Source organism: Nannobrachium achirus (assembly GCF_963921795.1).
Source record: "Nannobrachium achirus genome assembly, chromosome: 7".
NCBI lineage: Eukaryota > Metazoa > Chordata > Actinopteri > Myctophiformes > Myctophidae > Nannobrachium > Nannobrachium achirus.
This window is the reverse complement of record NC_137816.1, coordinates 8,917,756-8,937,018: the sequence shown is the minus strand read 5'-3', so window position 1 is coordinate 8,937,018 and position 19,263 is coordinate 8,917,756. Positions and strand designations below refer to the sequence as shown.

At 44.4% G+C, this 19,263-nt stretch overlaps 1 protein-coding gene across 1 annotated transcript in view; it reads left to right on the top strand.

The window, feature by feature from the left end:
* The window catches only part of adamts17 (ADAM metallopeptidase with thrombospondin type 1 motif, 17), a gene marked incomplete at its 3' end in the record, with an annotated part of 224,751 nt that overhangs the window by 10,953 nt on the left and 194,535 nt on the right, over nt 1-19,263 (top strand). The window contains exon 4 of the mRNA XM_080730035.1: nt 15,094-15,266. Within this exon, the coding sequence (XP_080586161.1) occupies nt 15,094-15,266 (173 nt within the window). The remainder of the gene's footprint in view (nt 1-15,093; nt 15,267-19,263) is intronic.

Below are 19,263 nucleotides of genomic sequence, written 5' to 3'. Positions count from 1 at the left end.
CAGCACTTTTGACAACCTGTATAAATAAATTCTTTCCATATGTTCATATCTGGGACACATGCCGTAATTGAAACCTCCTCTTATGAACGCAGAAAAAAAAGAAGAAGAAACCTCGTGAGTTTTTGTAGGAGAGAGAGAGAGAGAGAGAGTGAGAGAGAGAGAGAGAGAGAGATAAGAAGTTCCACATTGGAGTTGTGTGCAGTGCATGCATGCTGTAAGGCAGTGGTGGTCCCCAAATTATTTTGGGGGGTCCCCAGATGATTAACTTAACGTGCAACATTGTTTTCTCACTCAAACCAAACATAAGGTTTATGTATGTAGAGGGTGTATATGTATATTGAGGACTTTTTAATACCTCTAAAATGACAAATTAAACATGGTCCAAATTGTCAAATATTAGAGGAAGAAATTGTGAAAATAGCCGATCTACATGCTCACAACGCCTCGCAACGCGAGGCGTTGTGAGCATGTAGATCTGCTATTTTCACAATAGAACCGTGTTATACAAAATGTAATGCCTCAACTCTTGCTCGTCAGGGTGGGGGGGGTTCCCAGTTAAAATATGACTATTTTGGGGGTCGCGGTATAAGATAAGAAAAGTTAAACCTTTAGTTATATCTCTCTGCTGTCGGAAGACGGAAGTAAATGGAAGGGTGGTGAGGCTTATACTATACCTCCAGTCTGGGACGTTTAAGAACGACCCAGGTGCTGTGTGCGTGCGTGCGCGCGCATGTGTTTGTACTGTGAAAGAGTGAAAGAGGGAGAGGGAGATATCATGTAGAGCACGGGTCTCAAACTCGATTTACCATGGGGCCGCTGGAGGCAGAGTCTGGCTGAGGCTGGGCCGCAAACGTAGTGAAGTGAAAAGTAGTGAAAAGTAGAGAAAACAGCAGATCTACAAGCACACAATGCCTCGCGGTCACAAGCACACAATGCCTCGCACCGCGAGGCATTGTGTGCTTGTAGATCGGCTGTTTTCACTAGTTTAAATCATTTTTAAAATGATAAATACAAAACAGACATACAAGGTTTCCACCCGACAACGACGAAATATAACTCATGTAATTGGCCCACTGGCTTGTCACTTGTCATGATCTGAAATGGCAAATCTTTGAGTAGCAGCAGCAGTGCTATAGAGAGAAATCTCTCTCTATAGCGTGTAATGAGGGCCTCTCCAACTCTTTTTCCCGGGCTGAATCAGGGGCCCAGCATGTCCCTGGGCCGCACTAACATTAAACTTTCATATTAAGGTGGGGGCCACAAAATATCGTCTCGCGGGCCGCAAATGGCCCCCGGGCCGCCAGTTTGAGACCCCTGATGTAGAGACTGAGGTTGAAAGGATGTGTCTGTGGAATCATGCGTGCGCTGTGCGTGTACTGTACTGTAAGTGAGAGAGAGAGAGAGAGAGAGAGAGAGAGAGAGAGCATGTGTGTGAGTACAGTGTATGTGTGCACCTGGTGTCTTGAGGCGAGAGAGAGGGATGGAGCGAGGTGCCAGATTTGGAAATTCTTTCCTCTGCACTCACGTCTGCCTCGCATGCGCCTGGGTCCCGGGTTTTAAAAGGGCCTGCCAGTTCTCTTCCTCTCCTCTCCTCTCCTCTCCTCTCCTCTCCTCTCCTCTCCTCTCCTCTCCTCTCCTCTCCTCTCCTCTACCGGGGCGGGCCAACTCCAAAGCTTCAGTAGAAAGGGGCGCGCCGACTCGCCCTCGCCCCCCCTCCCCTCCCCCCTACCACATGGTCTCAGGAGATAGATACAAACTGAGGCAGACTTTATATCCATTAAAACCTGGCGTCCACGTCCTGAAGAATGATCAACACACACACGCACGCACGCGCGCACATGCTGCAAGGAGCACACACAGACACACACTGACTCCCAAGCATTCTTTGTGTAACAGCCCGCCGCAGCCTGCAGTGCAGCCTGGCAGGGTAAAAGTGTGTCATATTGCATAAGAGTCATGGGGAAAGGGAGAGCAGCCTTATCTTGGAAGTGACTGAGCACTGTTTGTTTGTTTTACTTGCTGACGCAACGCTTTTTCACTCATACATTTGTTTTCAGTTTTGAAAGAACGTGTAAATGTTAACATAGGGGCATGGAGCGGATCGTTGCTGGCGCTGCAGACTCACTGGGGGGGGGGGGGGGGGGGGGGGGGGCGTTGTTCATGATTACATAGAGAGTTTACATATAGAGCTCAATTGTGATTGTTTGAACCCATTGACCTTTTTCTTTTTTCCTTCTTTTTTTGTGGGGGGGGCTTTTCTGCCTTTATTTGGATAGTAGTAGGGCCGATGCATACTCCACTTTTGGAACCGAATTTATTTCACACACACACATACACAACATATTTCGGTTCCGAACAGCCGAATCAATGGCGGTACCCACCACCCCGAACCTCTGAATCATAGACATAGAAAGGTCAGCCGACTTCCGTGTTATCCTCCCTTGGGATGGGTCTGTTATCGACCCTGTCATGCCTTGGACAAGGCTCAGTAGTCGGACTACCAACTACCAGGAGCTGGTAGATCAGTTATCGCCCATAGACTTGTCATTGCAATGCGCATGCGCCAACGCACGTTCACAGGAACAATGTACTGGTCGCTCCCTCAGTGAGAATCGAACCCGGGCCGTCGGATTACCAGTCCCCGACGCTACCGACTGAGCTAACCAGGCAGCTGGCGGACTCTTTTTTTTTTGCTTGGTTTTACACATGACTCGGTAACGGAACGCGACGCGGCGGTGAAAAATACTTTGCCTAACCCTAACCCTAACCCTAACCTTAACCTCAGTAAAACTATGGCTAATAGGCCTACTAAAAAAAATATCGGAGCGGCGCATCCATCTCCGTAGCGTCCTCAGTAAGAACGCATGGCTAGAATTCCCAACCCTGTAGTCTCGAATCCCAGCGTGACTTTTTTTTCCCCTTGTGTGTTGGCGCATGCGCATTGCAATGACAGGACCAAGGCTGATATTAAGGCTGATATTGGGACTACCCAGCTCCTGGTAGTTGGTAGTCTTGACTACTGAGCCTTGGCTAAGGTATGACAATATTGATAACAGTCCCATCCCAAGGATATGATAACACATGTATCAGGTGCAAAGGTAGACGCCTCCTTCGGCTAGGGGGCGTATGCATTTAGCAACTAAGGGAATCTTCATCACTTCCGTCTTCATTGCTTCCGCGTGCGTCACACATAGGGAAGTTGACAGGCCAATCAGAGGCAGGTGGGGGCGGGTCTTTACGTACGCAGCCTGTGAGAACAGCTGAGCCTACTTCGGAACTGGCTCTGTTGAATTCACCGTTTGTCAGCCTTCTGATTGGTTCCTGAGACTCCCTGACTGGCCAACCAGAAAAAACCATTCACTTTTTGCTATCGGGGGTGGAGTTTGTGCAGTGGAGAATGTTGCTTCAGGCTTTCAAGAACAGTCTGCACTGCGCGACACGGCATGCGTCTGGTACGGCCGCGATTTACGGCCGCGATTTCGCTCAATATAATGAACAAGCTTCAACAAACTAGTTCACATGGACCTTATCAATGTAACTAAGAGTTACGATTGGGTACATATATTTTAAATGGGCAGAATTACGAAAAGCCAGCCTATTATGTGAGGAGAACAGATTATAGTTCTCCTCTTCCTACCCAAGATGCAATGCGCTTTCTTTTTCTATTTCTATTCTCTCTCTGATCCAGAGGATTAAACTAATTAAAACATATATTTTCGGGGGAAAATTACTGTTTTGCTATGTAATTACTGTACCTTTTTCTTCCCTTTTTATTAATATCACGTAGATGTGTTTTTTTGGTACTTTATATAGCTGTAATGAGGCTATGAAGGAAAAAAAAATCCCATCCACTTCCACTATAAAAGAATCTGCAATAGTGATTCTGTCCCACTGGGATTAAACAAATTAAAACATATATTTTCGGGGAAACCCCCTGTTTTGCAATGTAACTACTGTACCTTTGTCTTCCCTTTTTATTAATATCACCTAGATGTTTTTCCTTTGGTACTTTAAATTGCAATAATGAGGCTATGAAAAAAAAAAATCCCATTCACTGCCACTATAAAAACAATCTGCCCAGGGTTAATGTCCCACCATAGTAACAGGGCAGAATGGGGCGGGATTTGCAAAAGCCTGAATTGAATTGTGGTCCCGGAAAAGTCGTGCTGTGATTGGCCAGTAGTCACTTTGACTGACAGCGTTCCCTTCGTTTTTCCAGGAAGTCCGGACATGAACTTTTGCACATCGCTCCAATTAACTGCAGAGGCGAACGAGGCATCCAGCTCTTTATATCTGTGCTCTGAATGACATCATGTTGTGGTTTAGACCGAGCCGAACCGAAATATATTTGTCTCTAAAAGTGGAGTATAGGCCCATAGTGGAGAGTGACAGGAAGAAGGGAGAGAGAGAGACAGGGGATGACATGCAGGAAAGGTCGTCATGGGCTCGGGAATTGAACCTGTGTGACACGCATTAGAGCAGGGGTCTTCAACGTTTTCAGGCCAAGGACCCCTTAGTTGAGAGAGAGATGAAGCAGGGGACACCCCCACAACCTTTCCATAGATTCCATATAGTTTCATCGTACAGCACAATCATCAGTGTATTTTTGGATTCATGTCAATTTGTGTTTTCAGATATTTAACCACTTGAACCGTCAATACTTAATAAACTTGGCCTTTCACTCCGTACTTGGTCTGCTCTTTATCCCCTCTACACCAAACCTCTTTGCCAAAAATAGCCGATCTACAAAGATTTGGAGGACCCCCTGTAGTAACTCTGAGGACCCCCTGTTGAAGACCCCTGCATTAGAGCCTTATAGGGGCTAGGCCATCGGCACCGAACCCGTTGACATTTAAGTCTCTGGTTGGATGAACCGATCTAAGATCAGATCCTAAACGTGGTTTATGCTTTGTACACATTTATTACTGTTGGCTACAACTCCTACTTCCTGTTTACTACTCTCTCTCCCCACTGGTGGAGTTCACATACGTCCCAGAGGACGCACACGCACGCCAGAGCAGGGTGGCTAGCAGGGACGTGCTGGGCCCCTGATTCAGCCCGGGAAAAAGAGTTGGAGAGGCCCTCATTGCGCGCTATAGAGAGAGATCTCTCTCTATAGCGCTGCTGCTAGTCAAAGATTTGCCATTTCAGATCATGACAAGTGACAAGCCAGTGGGCCAATTACATGAGTTATATTTTGTCGTTGTCGGGTGGAAACCTTGTATGTCCAAAACCATTTGTTTTGTATTTATCATTTTAAAAAACTATTTAAACTAGTGAAAACAGCCGATCTACAAGCACACAACGCCTCGCACCGCGAGGCGTTGTGTGCTTGTAGATCTGCTGTTTTCACTACTTTTGTGCGACGGCCTTGTATGATGAAGCAGGGCTTTGCTTTGCGAAAAAATTTACCAATTTGAAACTTGGAGGTTTCTGCCCGACAGTGATGATTTACTTTGTTGGCCGCCCAGCCCCCAAAATGGAACAACGGCCGACATTTTATTTTTATTTTTTTCCAATGGCCGGTCCAGGCTGGGAATGAAGTTTGAACCGTCCAATCGGGAGTTGTCCCGCTTTTCCCAATGGCCAGCACGTCCCTGGTGGCTAGCAGAGGCAGTGATGAAGGAGAAGAGGAAAGGAGAGGGGGTTGAGAGGAAGACATGGGGTTTGAGAGGATGTAGCTTGGACACGTTATGGCACATGGAGACTATACGTGATGAGTACCAGACCATTAATGTGTTCGATGAGTGGCCAAAGAATGGGGATGAAGGTGAGAGAGGAAGTATGAAGAAGGAGAGAAGTAGTTATATATCGTCATTGTCGGGGTGGAAACCTTGCACCTCCAAGTTTCAAATGTGTACGTTCTTTCGCAAAGTAAAGCCCTGCTTCATCATACAAGGCCGTCGCACAAAAGTAGTGAAAACAGCCGATCTACAAGCACACAACGCCTCGCACCGCGAGGCGTTGTGTGCTTGTAGATCGGCTGTTTTCACTAGTTTAAATCATTTTTAAAATGATAAATGCAAAACGAACGGTTTTGGACATATACAAGGTTTTCACCCGACAACGACGATATATATTACATCGATATTATGGTATGAGACTAGATATTAATCAGCGAAAAACTGCAGGTCTACAAGCGCATAGATCGGCTCATAGATCAAGCTCATGGATCAGCTAATTTTGGAAAAAATGCAAAAGGAAATGTTGATATTATTGTCACAACATTGACATCGATGTATTCGGTCAAAGATATTGTGACGTTTGATTGTGTCCTTACCTCCCAGGCCTATTCATGAGGGCCAGATACCACTTGTGCAGTCAGAGAGCAGAGAGGCCTAGTGTGTGCGATAGCAGCCAGGCCTGTGGTCTGCTCCACACTGGGAGAGAATCCGAAAAATGCTGGAACACCCTTCCAAATCCCTCTCTCAATGCTCAATCCCTTTACAGACACCCGCTATGGAGGGCTAGGCATTTCTGCATTTTTGTTATTCCAAGGAATTTCTCAATTCTGGCATAAAAAAAAACCCCTCAGAGAGACGAGAGAGAGAGAGAGAGAGAGAGGGAGACGGAGAAAGAGAAAATGTGTGTGAGGGGAGTATGAGGTCTGGCCTGTGGTGGGCTTGTGCAGTGCAGCGCTAGGATTTATATTACTTTCTTGCACAAAGAGTATCATTTGTGGAAAGAAGTAGCACACAATCACTCCTTCACTTGCCGCTCCTATAACCAATGAACTGTGAGACAGTTTTTTTTGTGCGTGTGTGTTATTATTCTTACTCCGGTGGCCCGTCGTTCCTTGCCTTCGATAATGAAATTCCTGCTTTATGAATGGGAATCTGAGACCATCACCTAGTCAGCAGGAGAAGCCCGAAGGAGGTTAAAGAAACATCAAGAGTGCAGGCAGCTGCTTCCTTCGTGGTTGGAGACCAGCCGTGGTGGAGCACCCTGAGCAGCTGCTTTCACTGTGGGCCGGAGGCTGCACTGGTTCCAGGCCGTAGCATCATTCAGACTGGAATAACCCCCCGTTTGACACTGACAGCATCTTGTTTTGTATTGGGGAAGTTTGTTTACCCGGTCGAATTATATTCAAGGCTTTTTGGTACGGTGTTGCCATTCCAGGGAATGAATGCACTCTCTGAATTGTAACAGTCTGCATTCCCCCCTTTCCCGCACATTGAAGTGGCATTGTGTGGTATTTGTCACCAGGCCAGACACACAGACCAATATGTGCAATAACTCCTCAGCAATTGCAATGTGGAATGTGGAATACCCTGCTGTGCACACAATTCAATAATAATTCCTGCAATAATTCATATTTATTTATGTAGCCATATGAGCCTCTATATTGCATAATATCGTATAGTTTCAATTGGGCCTGATTCATCAATCTGGTCGTAGATAAAGTGACTAAATCTGGCTTATATTTCTGTTTTACCTTCAAAATCCCTTCAAAATCCCAGACAAAAAAAACATTGCTGAATCTGAACCCTAACCTAAATACCGGGAAGTATGGGTGTAATTTGGCCGTAAAGTGCTTGATGAATCGCGCCCAATGTTCTGTCTTCGTTCGTATCTTGTAAACTTACTGTGCAAGTGCAAAACATAACTTTGTCAAACGACGACGGCGGCAGCCGTCCATGCGCCCCCACCATTTTGAAGCAGGGACGTGCTGGCCATTGGGAAAAGCGGGACAACTCCCGAACGGCCGGTTCATTCCCGGCCGGTCCAGGCCGGCCATTGGGAAAAAAATTTAAATAAAATGTCGGCCTTCGTTCCATTTTGGGGGCTGGGCGGCCAACAAAGTAAATCGTCACTGTCGGGCAGAAACCTTGTATCTCCAAGTTTCAAATGTGTAATTTTTTTTCGCAAAGCAAAGCCCTGCTTCATCATACAAGGCCGTCGCACAAAAGTAGTGAAAACAGCAGATCTACAAGCACACAACGCCTGGCGGTGCGAGGCGTTGTGTGCTTGTAGATCGTCTGTTTTCACTAGTTTAAATATTTTTTTAAATGATAAATACAAAACAAACGGTTTTGGACATACAAGGTTTCCACCCGACAACGTCGAAATATAACTCATGTAATTGGCCCACTGGCTTGTCACTTTGTCACAAATCTTTGAGTAGCAGCAGCGCTATAGAGAGAGATCTCTCTATAGCGCGCAATGAGGGCCTGTCCAACTCTTTTTCCCAGGCTGAATCAGGGGCCCAGCACGTCCCTGGCAAGGGCAAACATAACTTTGTCAAATGACGACGGCGGCAGCCGTCCATGCGCCCCCACCATTTTGAAGCATAAGCTTAGGGGGTCATGGCCCAAAATGTGTCACGTACCAACAGCTGGCAGGTCCCTACAGAGAACGTGGGCTCCGTTGCAACAGACTGAACTCTGCATTTAGAGAAACTCAAACTCAAACAACCCCCGGTTGTAAACGAATCGAAGACTCAACAAAGGGTTTCTCGTGTTTACTGCTCATGTCTTGCTATCGCAAGCAGTGTTGTAATAGTCTTGGGTCGCGTGCCCCCACGGTCCCATATCTTTTCTAAGCAGGGGTCTCGCCTCTCACGCAAACGGACATGCGTTGGTCCCAAAACCCCCAAGTTCACACCTCGCCAACACTTTAGTGTCGCAACAGGATGTTTTAACAAAGAAATGAGCCTTTATGCATATCATTAGACATGTATAGTAGGTGTTGAGCAACCTTCCCGGGATGTCTCTAGATAAGCGACCCCCCCAAACATTTAATCACTATTGCACCACTGATCACAAGTGAGTCATTCATTGTACATTATTCTCCAATTGAAAATTAAATCTAAAGCCAAACTGCATCCAGCCAGTCATGTGTAGCGTCTTTAGTCCATCATTTGAAGATCTATAACCCCCCACTACCCACACAACCACCACCACCACCATCAGGACAGCATACAGGCCTTTTTTTTTTACTATTTAGACTGTCTTTAAATACTTTAAATAGCCGATCTACATTGACACGTCGTGAGCTTGTAGATCAGCTATTTTAACTATTTAAAAAAAAAGTAGAAAGGAGCTCTCTTACATGTCTACCCTGTGGGAGATCTCCCTGTTCTGCCTGGGTGGTGCACGGTATGCACTACCATGCAGTGTTTATGTGACAACAAGACCTGAGTTATCTTTTTCTCAAAGCTGTCACCTCCGGGCATTCCTTTTTCTTTCTTCTTCTTTTTTTCCCCCCATCCAGTGCATGCTATTGTGTGTTCGTTTTCCATCCCGTTGCCTGGTCTCCCTCTCAACCGTATGGTGGGATGTCGTAGATTAGAGTTTATCATGATTGATTATGTGTGACGTTATAGAGTAGATCATGTGTTCATTGATTGTATTAAAGCCATACTGTGTAAGATGCCCAACTAGTGGTCATTAGCCCTATAGCAAACCGCGGTCGCGTCCGCGTCTTTCGGACGTTTTTCGTACCTTCAGACCCCCACGTCTGCCTCCACCTCGCTGAGATCTATCTTTTAAGGGGTCCCTTGTTCCTGTGCGTTCAGTAATTCCAGAGATACGGACTCCTTCACCCTGCCTGGTAGACGAAATTACCTAGAGAAGGGATGGTACAAACGGGCGACAACAAATATGGCTGCCATAGCGACCCCACTTCAAGATGCGCTGTGATTGGCCGGCAGTTGTATAACCCTCGCTGTGATTGGCCGGTAGTGTGATGACGCAATTTTGGCGCGAGATCCGGTCCACGGCAAGGATCTCAGTTTACATACAGAGAAGGCTTTACAGGCTGAAATTCACGGCGCGGATCTTCTAAAACTTTTGTGATTTAATAGTTAGGAGAATTTTAAGATTTGTTTTATAAAAAAAGTTACATAGTACAACTTTAATATCTAGGTCTTTATGATGATACTAATACCTGATAGTTAGGAGTAGAGAGGCCTTCAGTAGGCCTCAGTAACTATTGTTTTGGTAAAGCCTATCTTGTTATGGTACAGCTCGTTCCAGAGGCCTTGAAGCCACACAGTATAACTCTAGTGTCTGACCATTCTTCTTGGCAGAACTACTTTACCACTGCCCAGAGTGTTAAACTGTACTTCTGTCCATGATATCATGTTACATAAACTTGACCACCACCACCACCTAATATAATTGTCTTGTCTCCTCATTTTCTCATGATTATTGATTAATCTGAATTCCACCACATGGGAGAAATCAGAAAAAGAGACACAGACATACATCATCGTACATGCGCAACAATGCATGGATTATTCTTGCCTTTTGGCTTCCAATAAGCGGAGGGGGGCCTTTGGCTCTAGAGCTGGAGTCAGAGTGTCTTTATGGGCGAGTCTATAAGGCAGTGTAAATAGGCAGCTCTCTTTTGTTGAGCTGCATTGTCACATGGGTGATCAGCGGTTCCGCTGGGAACAAAACATCTATCGGTCACATTTGTGCACTCCAACAAACAAGCTAAACAGACACCAGATGGACCCAACAATACAGGCCCTCTCGACTTGGCTTACTCCAGCGGGGTCTTCTAAGACCTATTCAAGTAAAGCAGTCCCAGATTGATGTTGGAACCCCGGCTAACTAAGTACACCATGGAATGTTAAGACCTCTTAACATTCTTAACAAGCCAACTTAGCGTCAATGGTAATAATGATGATGTCAACGTTAAAGGCATATGTCGGTTGAGAATGATAAAGAAAGGCCCAATTGGATACGTAAAAAAAATAATAATAATAAGTGGAGATATTTTTTTAACTAGGACAGTGTTTCCCAAAACATCAAAACCACTATTTTTCCTTTTATAATTTTTATCCCACGATTTTACAACCCATTTTCACCCAGTGCCAATTGCCTATGTAATCCTGGGCTCTGCTCTCCCTCTGCCGCGCCTGGGGAGACAACGGACTGACCTCATGCTTCCTTCTATGCATGAGGAGTCCAAGTTGCTTCTTTTCACCTGACAGGGGGGATTCCTCCGGTTTGGATGTAGCACGTGGAAGGAACACGTTATTCCAACCAGTTCCTTTCCCCTCCATCAGGCGCCCCCGCTGGCCAGGGGGATCGAGGCATTATAGAGACCAGGATTACTGCATGTTTTTGTGAGGGTATATCTACCCTAGGAGACACGGGGAGAACATGCAAACTTCACACAGAAAGGCCCTATCGCCAACCCCACCTATTCAAAACCACTATTTTGACCAGCTATCACTTACTTACGGAGTTACCTCTTAACAGGTGTGGGCCCGCCGGCGGGCCCGCCGGCCGTTTGTTGACAAACAATCACGTTTAGACAAGCCTCTGTGTTACTTGCATTGCCAAGCTGTATACCATTTTAAAGCTAAGATTCTTGTGATTCCGAATCCGCAAACCATTTGATTATAGCGCCGAAACTCACGCCGCTAACAACGCAGAAGTCCGACATAAACAAACAAACAAATATTCATAAATCTGCTGCTACTCACGTTTAGAGTTGGATTGTACTCCAACAACATCATATATTTCCACAACAATGATGTTCTTGTGTAGAGGAAGGGTAAACATGATAAAATCCATTGTTTGTACAAAGTCCAAACCACATTTTCTGCCAAGAAACCTCTGTACAACTATAGTCATGGATACAAGCGTGATGTCAGAGTATGACAATCTTTCACGTGTTTTTGCTTCTAACTCCAGTTCAGGTTTTCAGTTTTACAACTGAATACTATTAAAATAGCCTCCAAGCTCCACACAATGATTGACACTTCATTTCACCCAATTGGAGCTTCTAGTCCTGTCTCAGTCGTCTCCCAGTCGCCCAATAGCAACCAATAGTATGTTCTCAGAGGAGGTCCATGACTCCGTTTCCTGGCTCATATATTCAGCCAATGGCAGCAGGTTGTTCTGATGACTGGCACTTCTTATAGCCAATGAAATTCTCCACAAAATGTGTCTACTTTATTTTGGCTGAAGTGAACTACAATACCCAAAAAACCCTGCGTAACAGCACTACTGGCCGTGCGTAAATACGCAGCAGCGGCGCCGAATGTCAGACCAAGAGTATTAGGGCTGTCAGTAAAATAAATAAATTAAATAATAATAATAATAAATAAATTAAAATAATAAAATAATAAAATAAAAAAAATCCAGTCTATTAGCCCTTTTTTGACCTTTTTATATGATATATGCAAATGTCTCCAAATGAAAACGCATAAACATACACTTAGTAAAACATGTGTAAAATATTCATATTCTGTAGTTTTATCATGTCCTTTGAAATTGGGCTAGGCAAGGCTTCAAAATGTGTCCACATTGTGTTTTTCAGCTCCTATATGATAATAACAGTGTTATGCAGGCATCTATTTACTGAAAATATTTAGGCGAGGATTAAAAACCTGCTATTCCAGTAAGTTAAAACTTGCATTACTCAATGTCAGTTGCACACAGAGTGATTATTTACTCCAAATGGTTTTAAAACTACAATCAATTTACTTTGGGTACGCTGTGTATAGGCGTTTTTTGCAAATTATACAGGATTGTTAACAGGTGACCCTATCGATCTTGGGTGCTATCCTATCCTACATTATTGATTTGCTGAGTCATAATAAAGGATCATTCTTTCCCCAAACTCCATCTGTCATTTCAGCCAAGACTATCATTGTCATATATTGTTATATAATGGGATCGTCAGACTTCAGACTTGTTTTTTTTTCTTCAAAATGCACTGCAGACCTCAGCTTAACCAACCATTTCTGATGACAACAGAAGATATACAACAACTTCCCGTTTGCGGTCCGCTAATTGTTGTCATGGCTCCTTGGCATTGTTGCGCTCTCCCCCATTCTTATGCAATCTGCGGTCTCGTTTCAAATGAACGACATTAAGTGTTCTGTGGGAGCCTGCAACAGCTAAAACCACTAAAGGCAGCAGCTGCCATATTCCCACAACGCTTGTTGTAGTCGGAGTCAAATGAGTTCGTTAAGAATGGTTACTTAACCCGTTAAGACCCGAACGGGTACACATTATTTTGTGTCATTATTTCATGCTTTAACTATTGAAAAACAGCAGATCTACAAGCTCACAGCGCGGCACCGAGTGCCGCGCTGCGAGCTTGTAGATCTGCTATTTTTTGAAAAAACTTGAAAATTAGAATTTTGACCCGATTCTATAAGTGTCTTTTGAATCCTTCTAAGGTTTTTTGAAAAACCTATGTTTCTATGTCAGCAATCTGGCCAGCCATCGTCAAAGAAAAGGTCTTTTTCCGCTTAACTGGAGCTCAGTTAGTCTGTCCTTGAGAGACTGCTATGTCAGTGGTTCTCAACAATTTTCATGTGAAAGACCCCCAAAATGATATGTATTCGGCCGCGGACCCCCATCTCAAAATATTTAGTTCCAGGGACCCCCCCAGAAGCAAAATTTGAGTTACAAACGTTCGCTTTAAAAACACATAATATTCAAATATTTGCAGCCATTTTCACTACTTTTTTCAAAAATAGCAGATCTACAAGCGTGAGCTTGTATATCTGCTATTTTTCACCGGTCAAAGCATTCAATAATTCTAGGCCTAAATGGGTTTTTAAGGCTCTTTCTCTCTAGTTTTTGGTTTTGCACTCTTTTCGGAGAGAACAGGGGTTTATTGGTCGTAGAAAAAGAGCCACGGTCTGCCCGCCCGCCAGTCTGTGTGCCTGTGATGTAACAACGATGAACTTGAGCCAAGCCGGGGGAGACGGAGTGAGACTTGTAGAGTAAACACATCTTCATCAGCTGCTCCAGGCCTTATCTGGACTGATCTGCTGACGGAGGCCAGCTAGCAGACCTGGGGCTCTGTTTACCGCCGCGTAGCTCTTTGCTGCTCCGCTTCACATTTATTATGGATTTGCAGCACAGCTTCTGCCCTGAGCCTCCCTGGTGTGGAAAGGGCTCTGCTTTAACTGACCAATGAACAACTAACTCCCACTCCTCCAACAGATGTGTGTGTGTTGTTATCAGAGATGGGCAGTATTTGAAATACATGTACCGGTATTTGAATTTTGAAATACGTATTTGATGGAAATATTATTATATTCCATATGGATAAACAGTTTTCCCCGACCATAATAAAGTACTCGCACACAAGAAATGAGTCCACACCAGCGTAATTCCATTTTTTGTTAGTTGTATTGAAAATATAGTTCAGAGTTCAAATTGTAGCAAGTACAGTACACCCATCGTTGGTTCTCTGCCTATACAAAACATAACTTCACCGATATATGGAGTTACAGAATACATTAGTTACATTCTGATTGGACAATTAAGCATAACAATGGATATCAGATGTTTTTGTGTGTTGGGCCCAGTAGTAAGAAGGACAAATGCATTTTGTTATCCTGTGTCCTGGGCGTTATGACCTGCAGTGGCGACAGCTCGTCACAGGCGTTAGTTATTTGTTCAAACACAGGATGGCATTGACATTTAACACTGAAAATGATATCTATACCATGTTAAACAATTATCTTAACAGTATTTGAAAGACCTTTTTGTATTTTGAAATAGGTATTTGAAACACTTTTTTTTTGTATTTCAAAATACAAAAAAGTATTTCAGAATACAAAAAAAGTATTTCAAATACGTATTTCTAAATGCAAAAAAAGTATTTCAAATACGTATTTCAAAATACAAAAAATGTATTTCAAATACGTATTTCAAATACGGATGCCCCCCCGAGCGCCTTCCTAGGAAGGTCCTCGATGCGCGTCCCACTGGGAGGAGACCCCGTGGCAGACCAAAGACCAGATGGAGGGACTATATCTCCAAACTGGCTTGGGAACGCCACGGTATACTCCCTGAGGGAGTGGAGGAAGTTGCTCGGGATAAGGAAATCTGGAGGTCTCAGTTGGAACTGATACCCCCGCGACCCGATTCCGGATAAGCGGTTGAAGATGGAATGGAATTTCAAATACATGTATTTCAAACACTGCCCATCTCTGCGTGTTACGTGTGTGAGTGTGCGTGTGTGTGTGAGAGAGAGGGAGAAAGCGCAGTGTCTTGTCTAATATTGTTTGACCAATTTATAAAGCCCATGATGTTAGTTTATCTTATCTAATCTAACGTCGGCCTGTCTGTTGGTTTGCCTCCCTCGCCGTCTGTCTGTTTGCGGTAGGGAAGAAGAAGGAGAGAAGGTGGAGAGGGGGCGAGGAGGGCCGGGGGAAGCGGAACGCCATCCGTCTGAACGGAGTGTACACGGTGGAGACGGTGGTGGTGGCGGACGCCGACATGGTGCAGTACCACGGGGCCGACGCCGCACAGAGGTTCCTGCTCACCGTCATGAACATGGTAAGGCAGTGTTCCTCAAACCTTTTAATTTTCAAGGTCCCGCCTTAACCCATTTAGGCCTGAACACATTATGACGCAATATTTTATGCTTAAAATATTTAAAAAATAGCAGATATACAAGCTCACAGCGCGGCACCGAGTGCCGCGCTGCGAGCTTGTAGATCTGCCATTTTTGAAAAATCCTGAAAAATTAAATTTTTACCCGATTCTATAAGTGTCTTTTGAATCCTTCTAAGGTTCTTTTGAAAAAACGATGTTTCTGTGTCAGCAATCTGGCTCGCCATCGTCAAAGAAAAGGTCCTTTTCACTTAACTGGAGCTCAGTTAGTCTGTTCTTGAGAGACTACTATGTCAGTGGTGCTCAAACCTTTTCATGTGAAGGACCCCCAAAATGATATTTATTTGGCCACGGACCCCCATTTCAAAATATCTAGTTCCAGGGACCACCCAGAAGCAAAATTTGAGTTACAAACGTTCACTTTGAAAATACATATATTCTAAGATTTTCACTCATTTTCACGACTTTTTCAAAAAATAGCAGATCTACAAGCTCGCAGCGCGGCACTCGGTGCCACGCTGTGAGCTTGTATATCTGCTATTTTTCACTGGTTAAAGCATTCAATAATTCTAGGCCTAAAAAGGACAACTCCTCCCTAAAACACAGATCTACAAGCTCGCAGCGCGGCACTCGGTGCCGCGCTGTGAGCTTGTATATCTGCTATTTTTCACTGGTTAAAGCATTCAATAATTCTAGGCCTAAAAAGGACAACTCCTCCCTAAAACACTTCTAGGCTAATTTTCCTACTGATCCAAAAAGACTGTCCATGGGGTCTGTTAGGCAGAAATGCTCCTGTTGTCCAGTTTCCCCAGCAGAACCCAGCAGCTCTCATAGCATAGAGTGGAGCCTATAAGCCTATCGCTTTTATACTATTTGTTGTGATCAAAAGTGTTTTTATTTTTCATGAACGTGGTGCTAGTTGTCATTACAAACACATCCATGTCATCGTTGTCCCACACAAGCCCTTACACTCTGCTAAACAGATGTTATTGTCTCCACCAGCCGAAGGCAAGGGGGAGAGTATGTTTTCCCCTCCGTCCGTCCGTCCGTCCGTGCGTGCGTCCGTGCGTCCGTCCGTCCGTCCGTCCGTGCGTCCTCGCAGTTTGTGAGCACCTAATCTCAGTCGCCGTTGGTCCGGTCGCTGCCAAAGTGAGCACACACATTCCCTGGATCCCAAACTAGAACCTCTGCCCTAAATTTTTCAAATGGGCCTTTTCTAGCGCCACCTAGTGGCCGATGTTCGCAAAACACATTTCTGTGCACTACTCTTACAGATTTTGTCCAAAAATCCTACAAATCGGTAGGCAGTATCTCGACAGTCATGTGATCAACACGGATCTGTCCGATTTAGCATATTCCATCCTGATTGGCTAAGATTGACTTCCAAAGTTTGTAGGATTGAGCCGTTTTGAACAAAATGCCTCAAATCACAAACGCAAAGTGCAATTATCATGAAATCGTACACACACGTTCCCACTAGGCCGAGGAAGAAATACCACTTATTATTTTTTAAATCAGCCTCATGGTGGCGCTATAACAGGCCGATTTGTGGTTTTACCTATAAGTCCACCGATCAGTTTCAAACTTTGTAAGCGCACTCCCTAGAGGCTAAGGATAAACCTTTGCCCTGCATTTTTCACATCAGCCTTTGATAGCGCCACCTTTGGGCCGACTTATGTAAAACACATTTTTGGATATTACTCCTTGAGATTTTATCCAAAAATCACGCAAATCAGTACACAGTATCTCTATAGTCAGGTGATCACGTCCGATCCGTCTGATATTTCATATTCCATCCTGATTGGCTAATATTAGCTTCCAAAGTTTGCAGGATTGCTCAGTTTTTGATCAAAATGCCTCAAATCATCAACGCAGCTTGCGATTACCGTGAAATTTGCCACACATATTCCCACTAGGTCAAGGAACAAATGCTACCTTTTTCACATTGGCCTGTTATAGCGCCACCAGCAGGTAGACTTTAGCAAAACACATTTTTGGAACACAATGCTTCAAATCATATGTATGCAGTGTCCGATTGCCATGAAAGATCTAAGGTGAAGAACGTATATGCCACCCTTTTTACATTGGCCTATTATACAGTAGCACCACCAGGACGCACGGCCTGGTGGAGACCTGTGCTCGGAAGAGCACTGCTTCTAGTTCTCTTATGTGTTTTGCCAAGTCCAGGAAAATATGCCCTGTGATTGGCCAGTACAGTCACTTTGATTGGCACTTGTGCCTAATGCTCACCCCAAAACATTATTTATGAGATTGTGGTGGCTTGTGTTGGACAACCAAGGCATGGATGTGTTTGTAATGACAACTAGCACCACATTCATGAAAAATAAAATCACTTTTGACCACAATAAATAGTGTAAAAGCGATAGGCTTATAGGCTCCACTCTATGCTATGACAGCTGCTGGGTTCTGTTGGAGAAACTGGACAACAGGGGCGTTTCTGCCTAATAAACCCCATGGACAGTCTTTTTGGATCAATATAAGTAGGAAAATGAGCCTAGAAGTGTTTTAGGGAGGAGTTGCCCTTTAACTCTGACAGTGTACAAATGGAACCAAATGGACCTGTTAGGGTCCATTTGGTTCCATTTGTACACTGTCAGAGTTACAGACTTGTAAGGGTCAATTTTGACCCCCCTAAAGGCACCCACAGAGTCCCTGGAACCCACTTTGAGAATCACTGTGGTAAGGCACGCACGTACGCACGCACGCACGCACACACATACACACACACACACACACACACACACACACACACATGATTGAATACTTTATGGTCCATTAAAGAGGTGGTGCCATAGTTTTGTACTTTTTCTGGTTTTCATGTGTCTAGGAGGTTGACAGTACTTCATTAGACCCCCTGGTGTGGTTGTTATGAGCAATTATGCATTCTCTTTTTAGTTGGGTTTTTAACTGGAGGATGCCACCTGCTGGGTCAGACGTGCCGTTCCAAAAACACCCATACTTATTACATCATAGAATCAACCCCTCCCCTAATTACCATTCACGGCTTCTGCTCTGCACCAGAGCAGGGAGAGGAGAGGCTAGAAAGGGAGGGGAGGGAGGGGTCGGTTTGACAAGTAAGGGTGCCTGTGAGGTCAAAACAGCGGTTTGGTTGGTCTCAGGACGTTGTGTAAACACAATCCAATAAAAAAATACTAACTTTGAAGCTGAAGAAATAACCGCACTAGTATAAAGTCTATCTACTCTGTTAGTTATGAGAGGGCCTGCGAAATCTAGCAACACGGGCAGCCGAAATCTAGCAACAGGGGCAGCTATGAAAAAAATTGAATAAAGCAGGTATAAAGGGGTATGATAAAAGACAGATTTAACCCTATATGTGTTTTGGTCTGGATGACTCCTTTAAAGCTATACTCTGTAACTTTTCCAATAGAACTAATCTTAAATTTGTCCTAACTATTAACTCATACAGTGCCTATCCCGAACTAGTTCTGGATAATTTGGGCCGTATTAACGTCCTGAGTGCCTATCCCGAACTAGTTCGGCTTTTACATTTTTATTATTTTTTTGTAAAAAAAAAAAAAAATTGAGCCCCACTATATTCTGTTTACACGGCCCGCGAGAGCGTCGCGCCGCCGATATTTACCATCCACTCCAATGCAATCCAGGATCTTTAGAGCTCATTTTCTCTGTTCCATGCATATCCATGAGGTGTGCAAGGTTTAATCATGGCTAAATCGCCGAAAATAGGGCTTCTAAAATGCTTGGTAGCCAATAGCTAACTTCAAGCTAACTTCATCCTGTTCCTGTAAATGAACAGAGGAAAGTGTTCATCAAAATTACGTCATCTGCATCTTTCCGTATACGTTGTATATACGTTGGCCAATCACAGCGCGGATCATACACTACCGCGTCTTGCCGTCTCTTCAGGAAGTAGCTTGCCTCAGCAACAGTGTTTACGCTG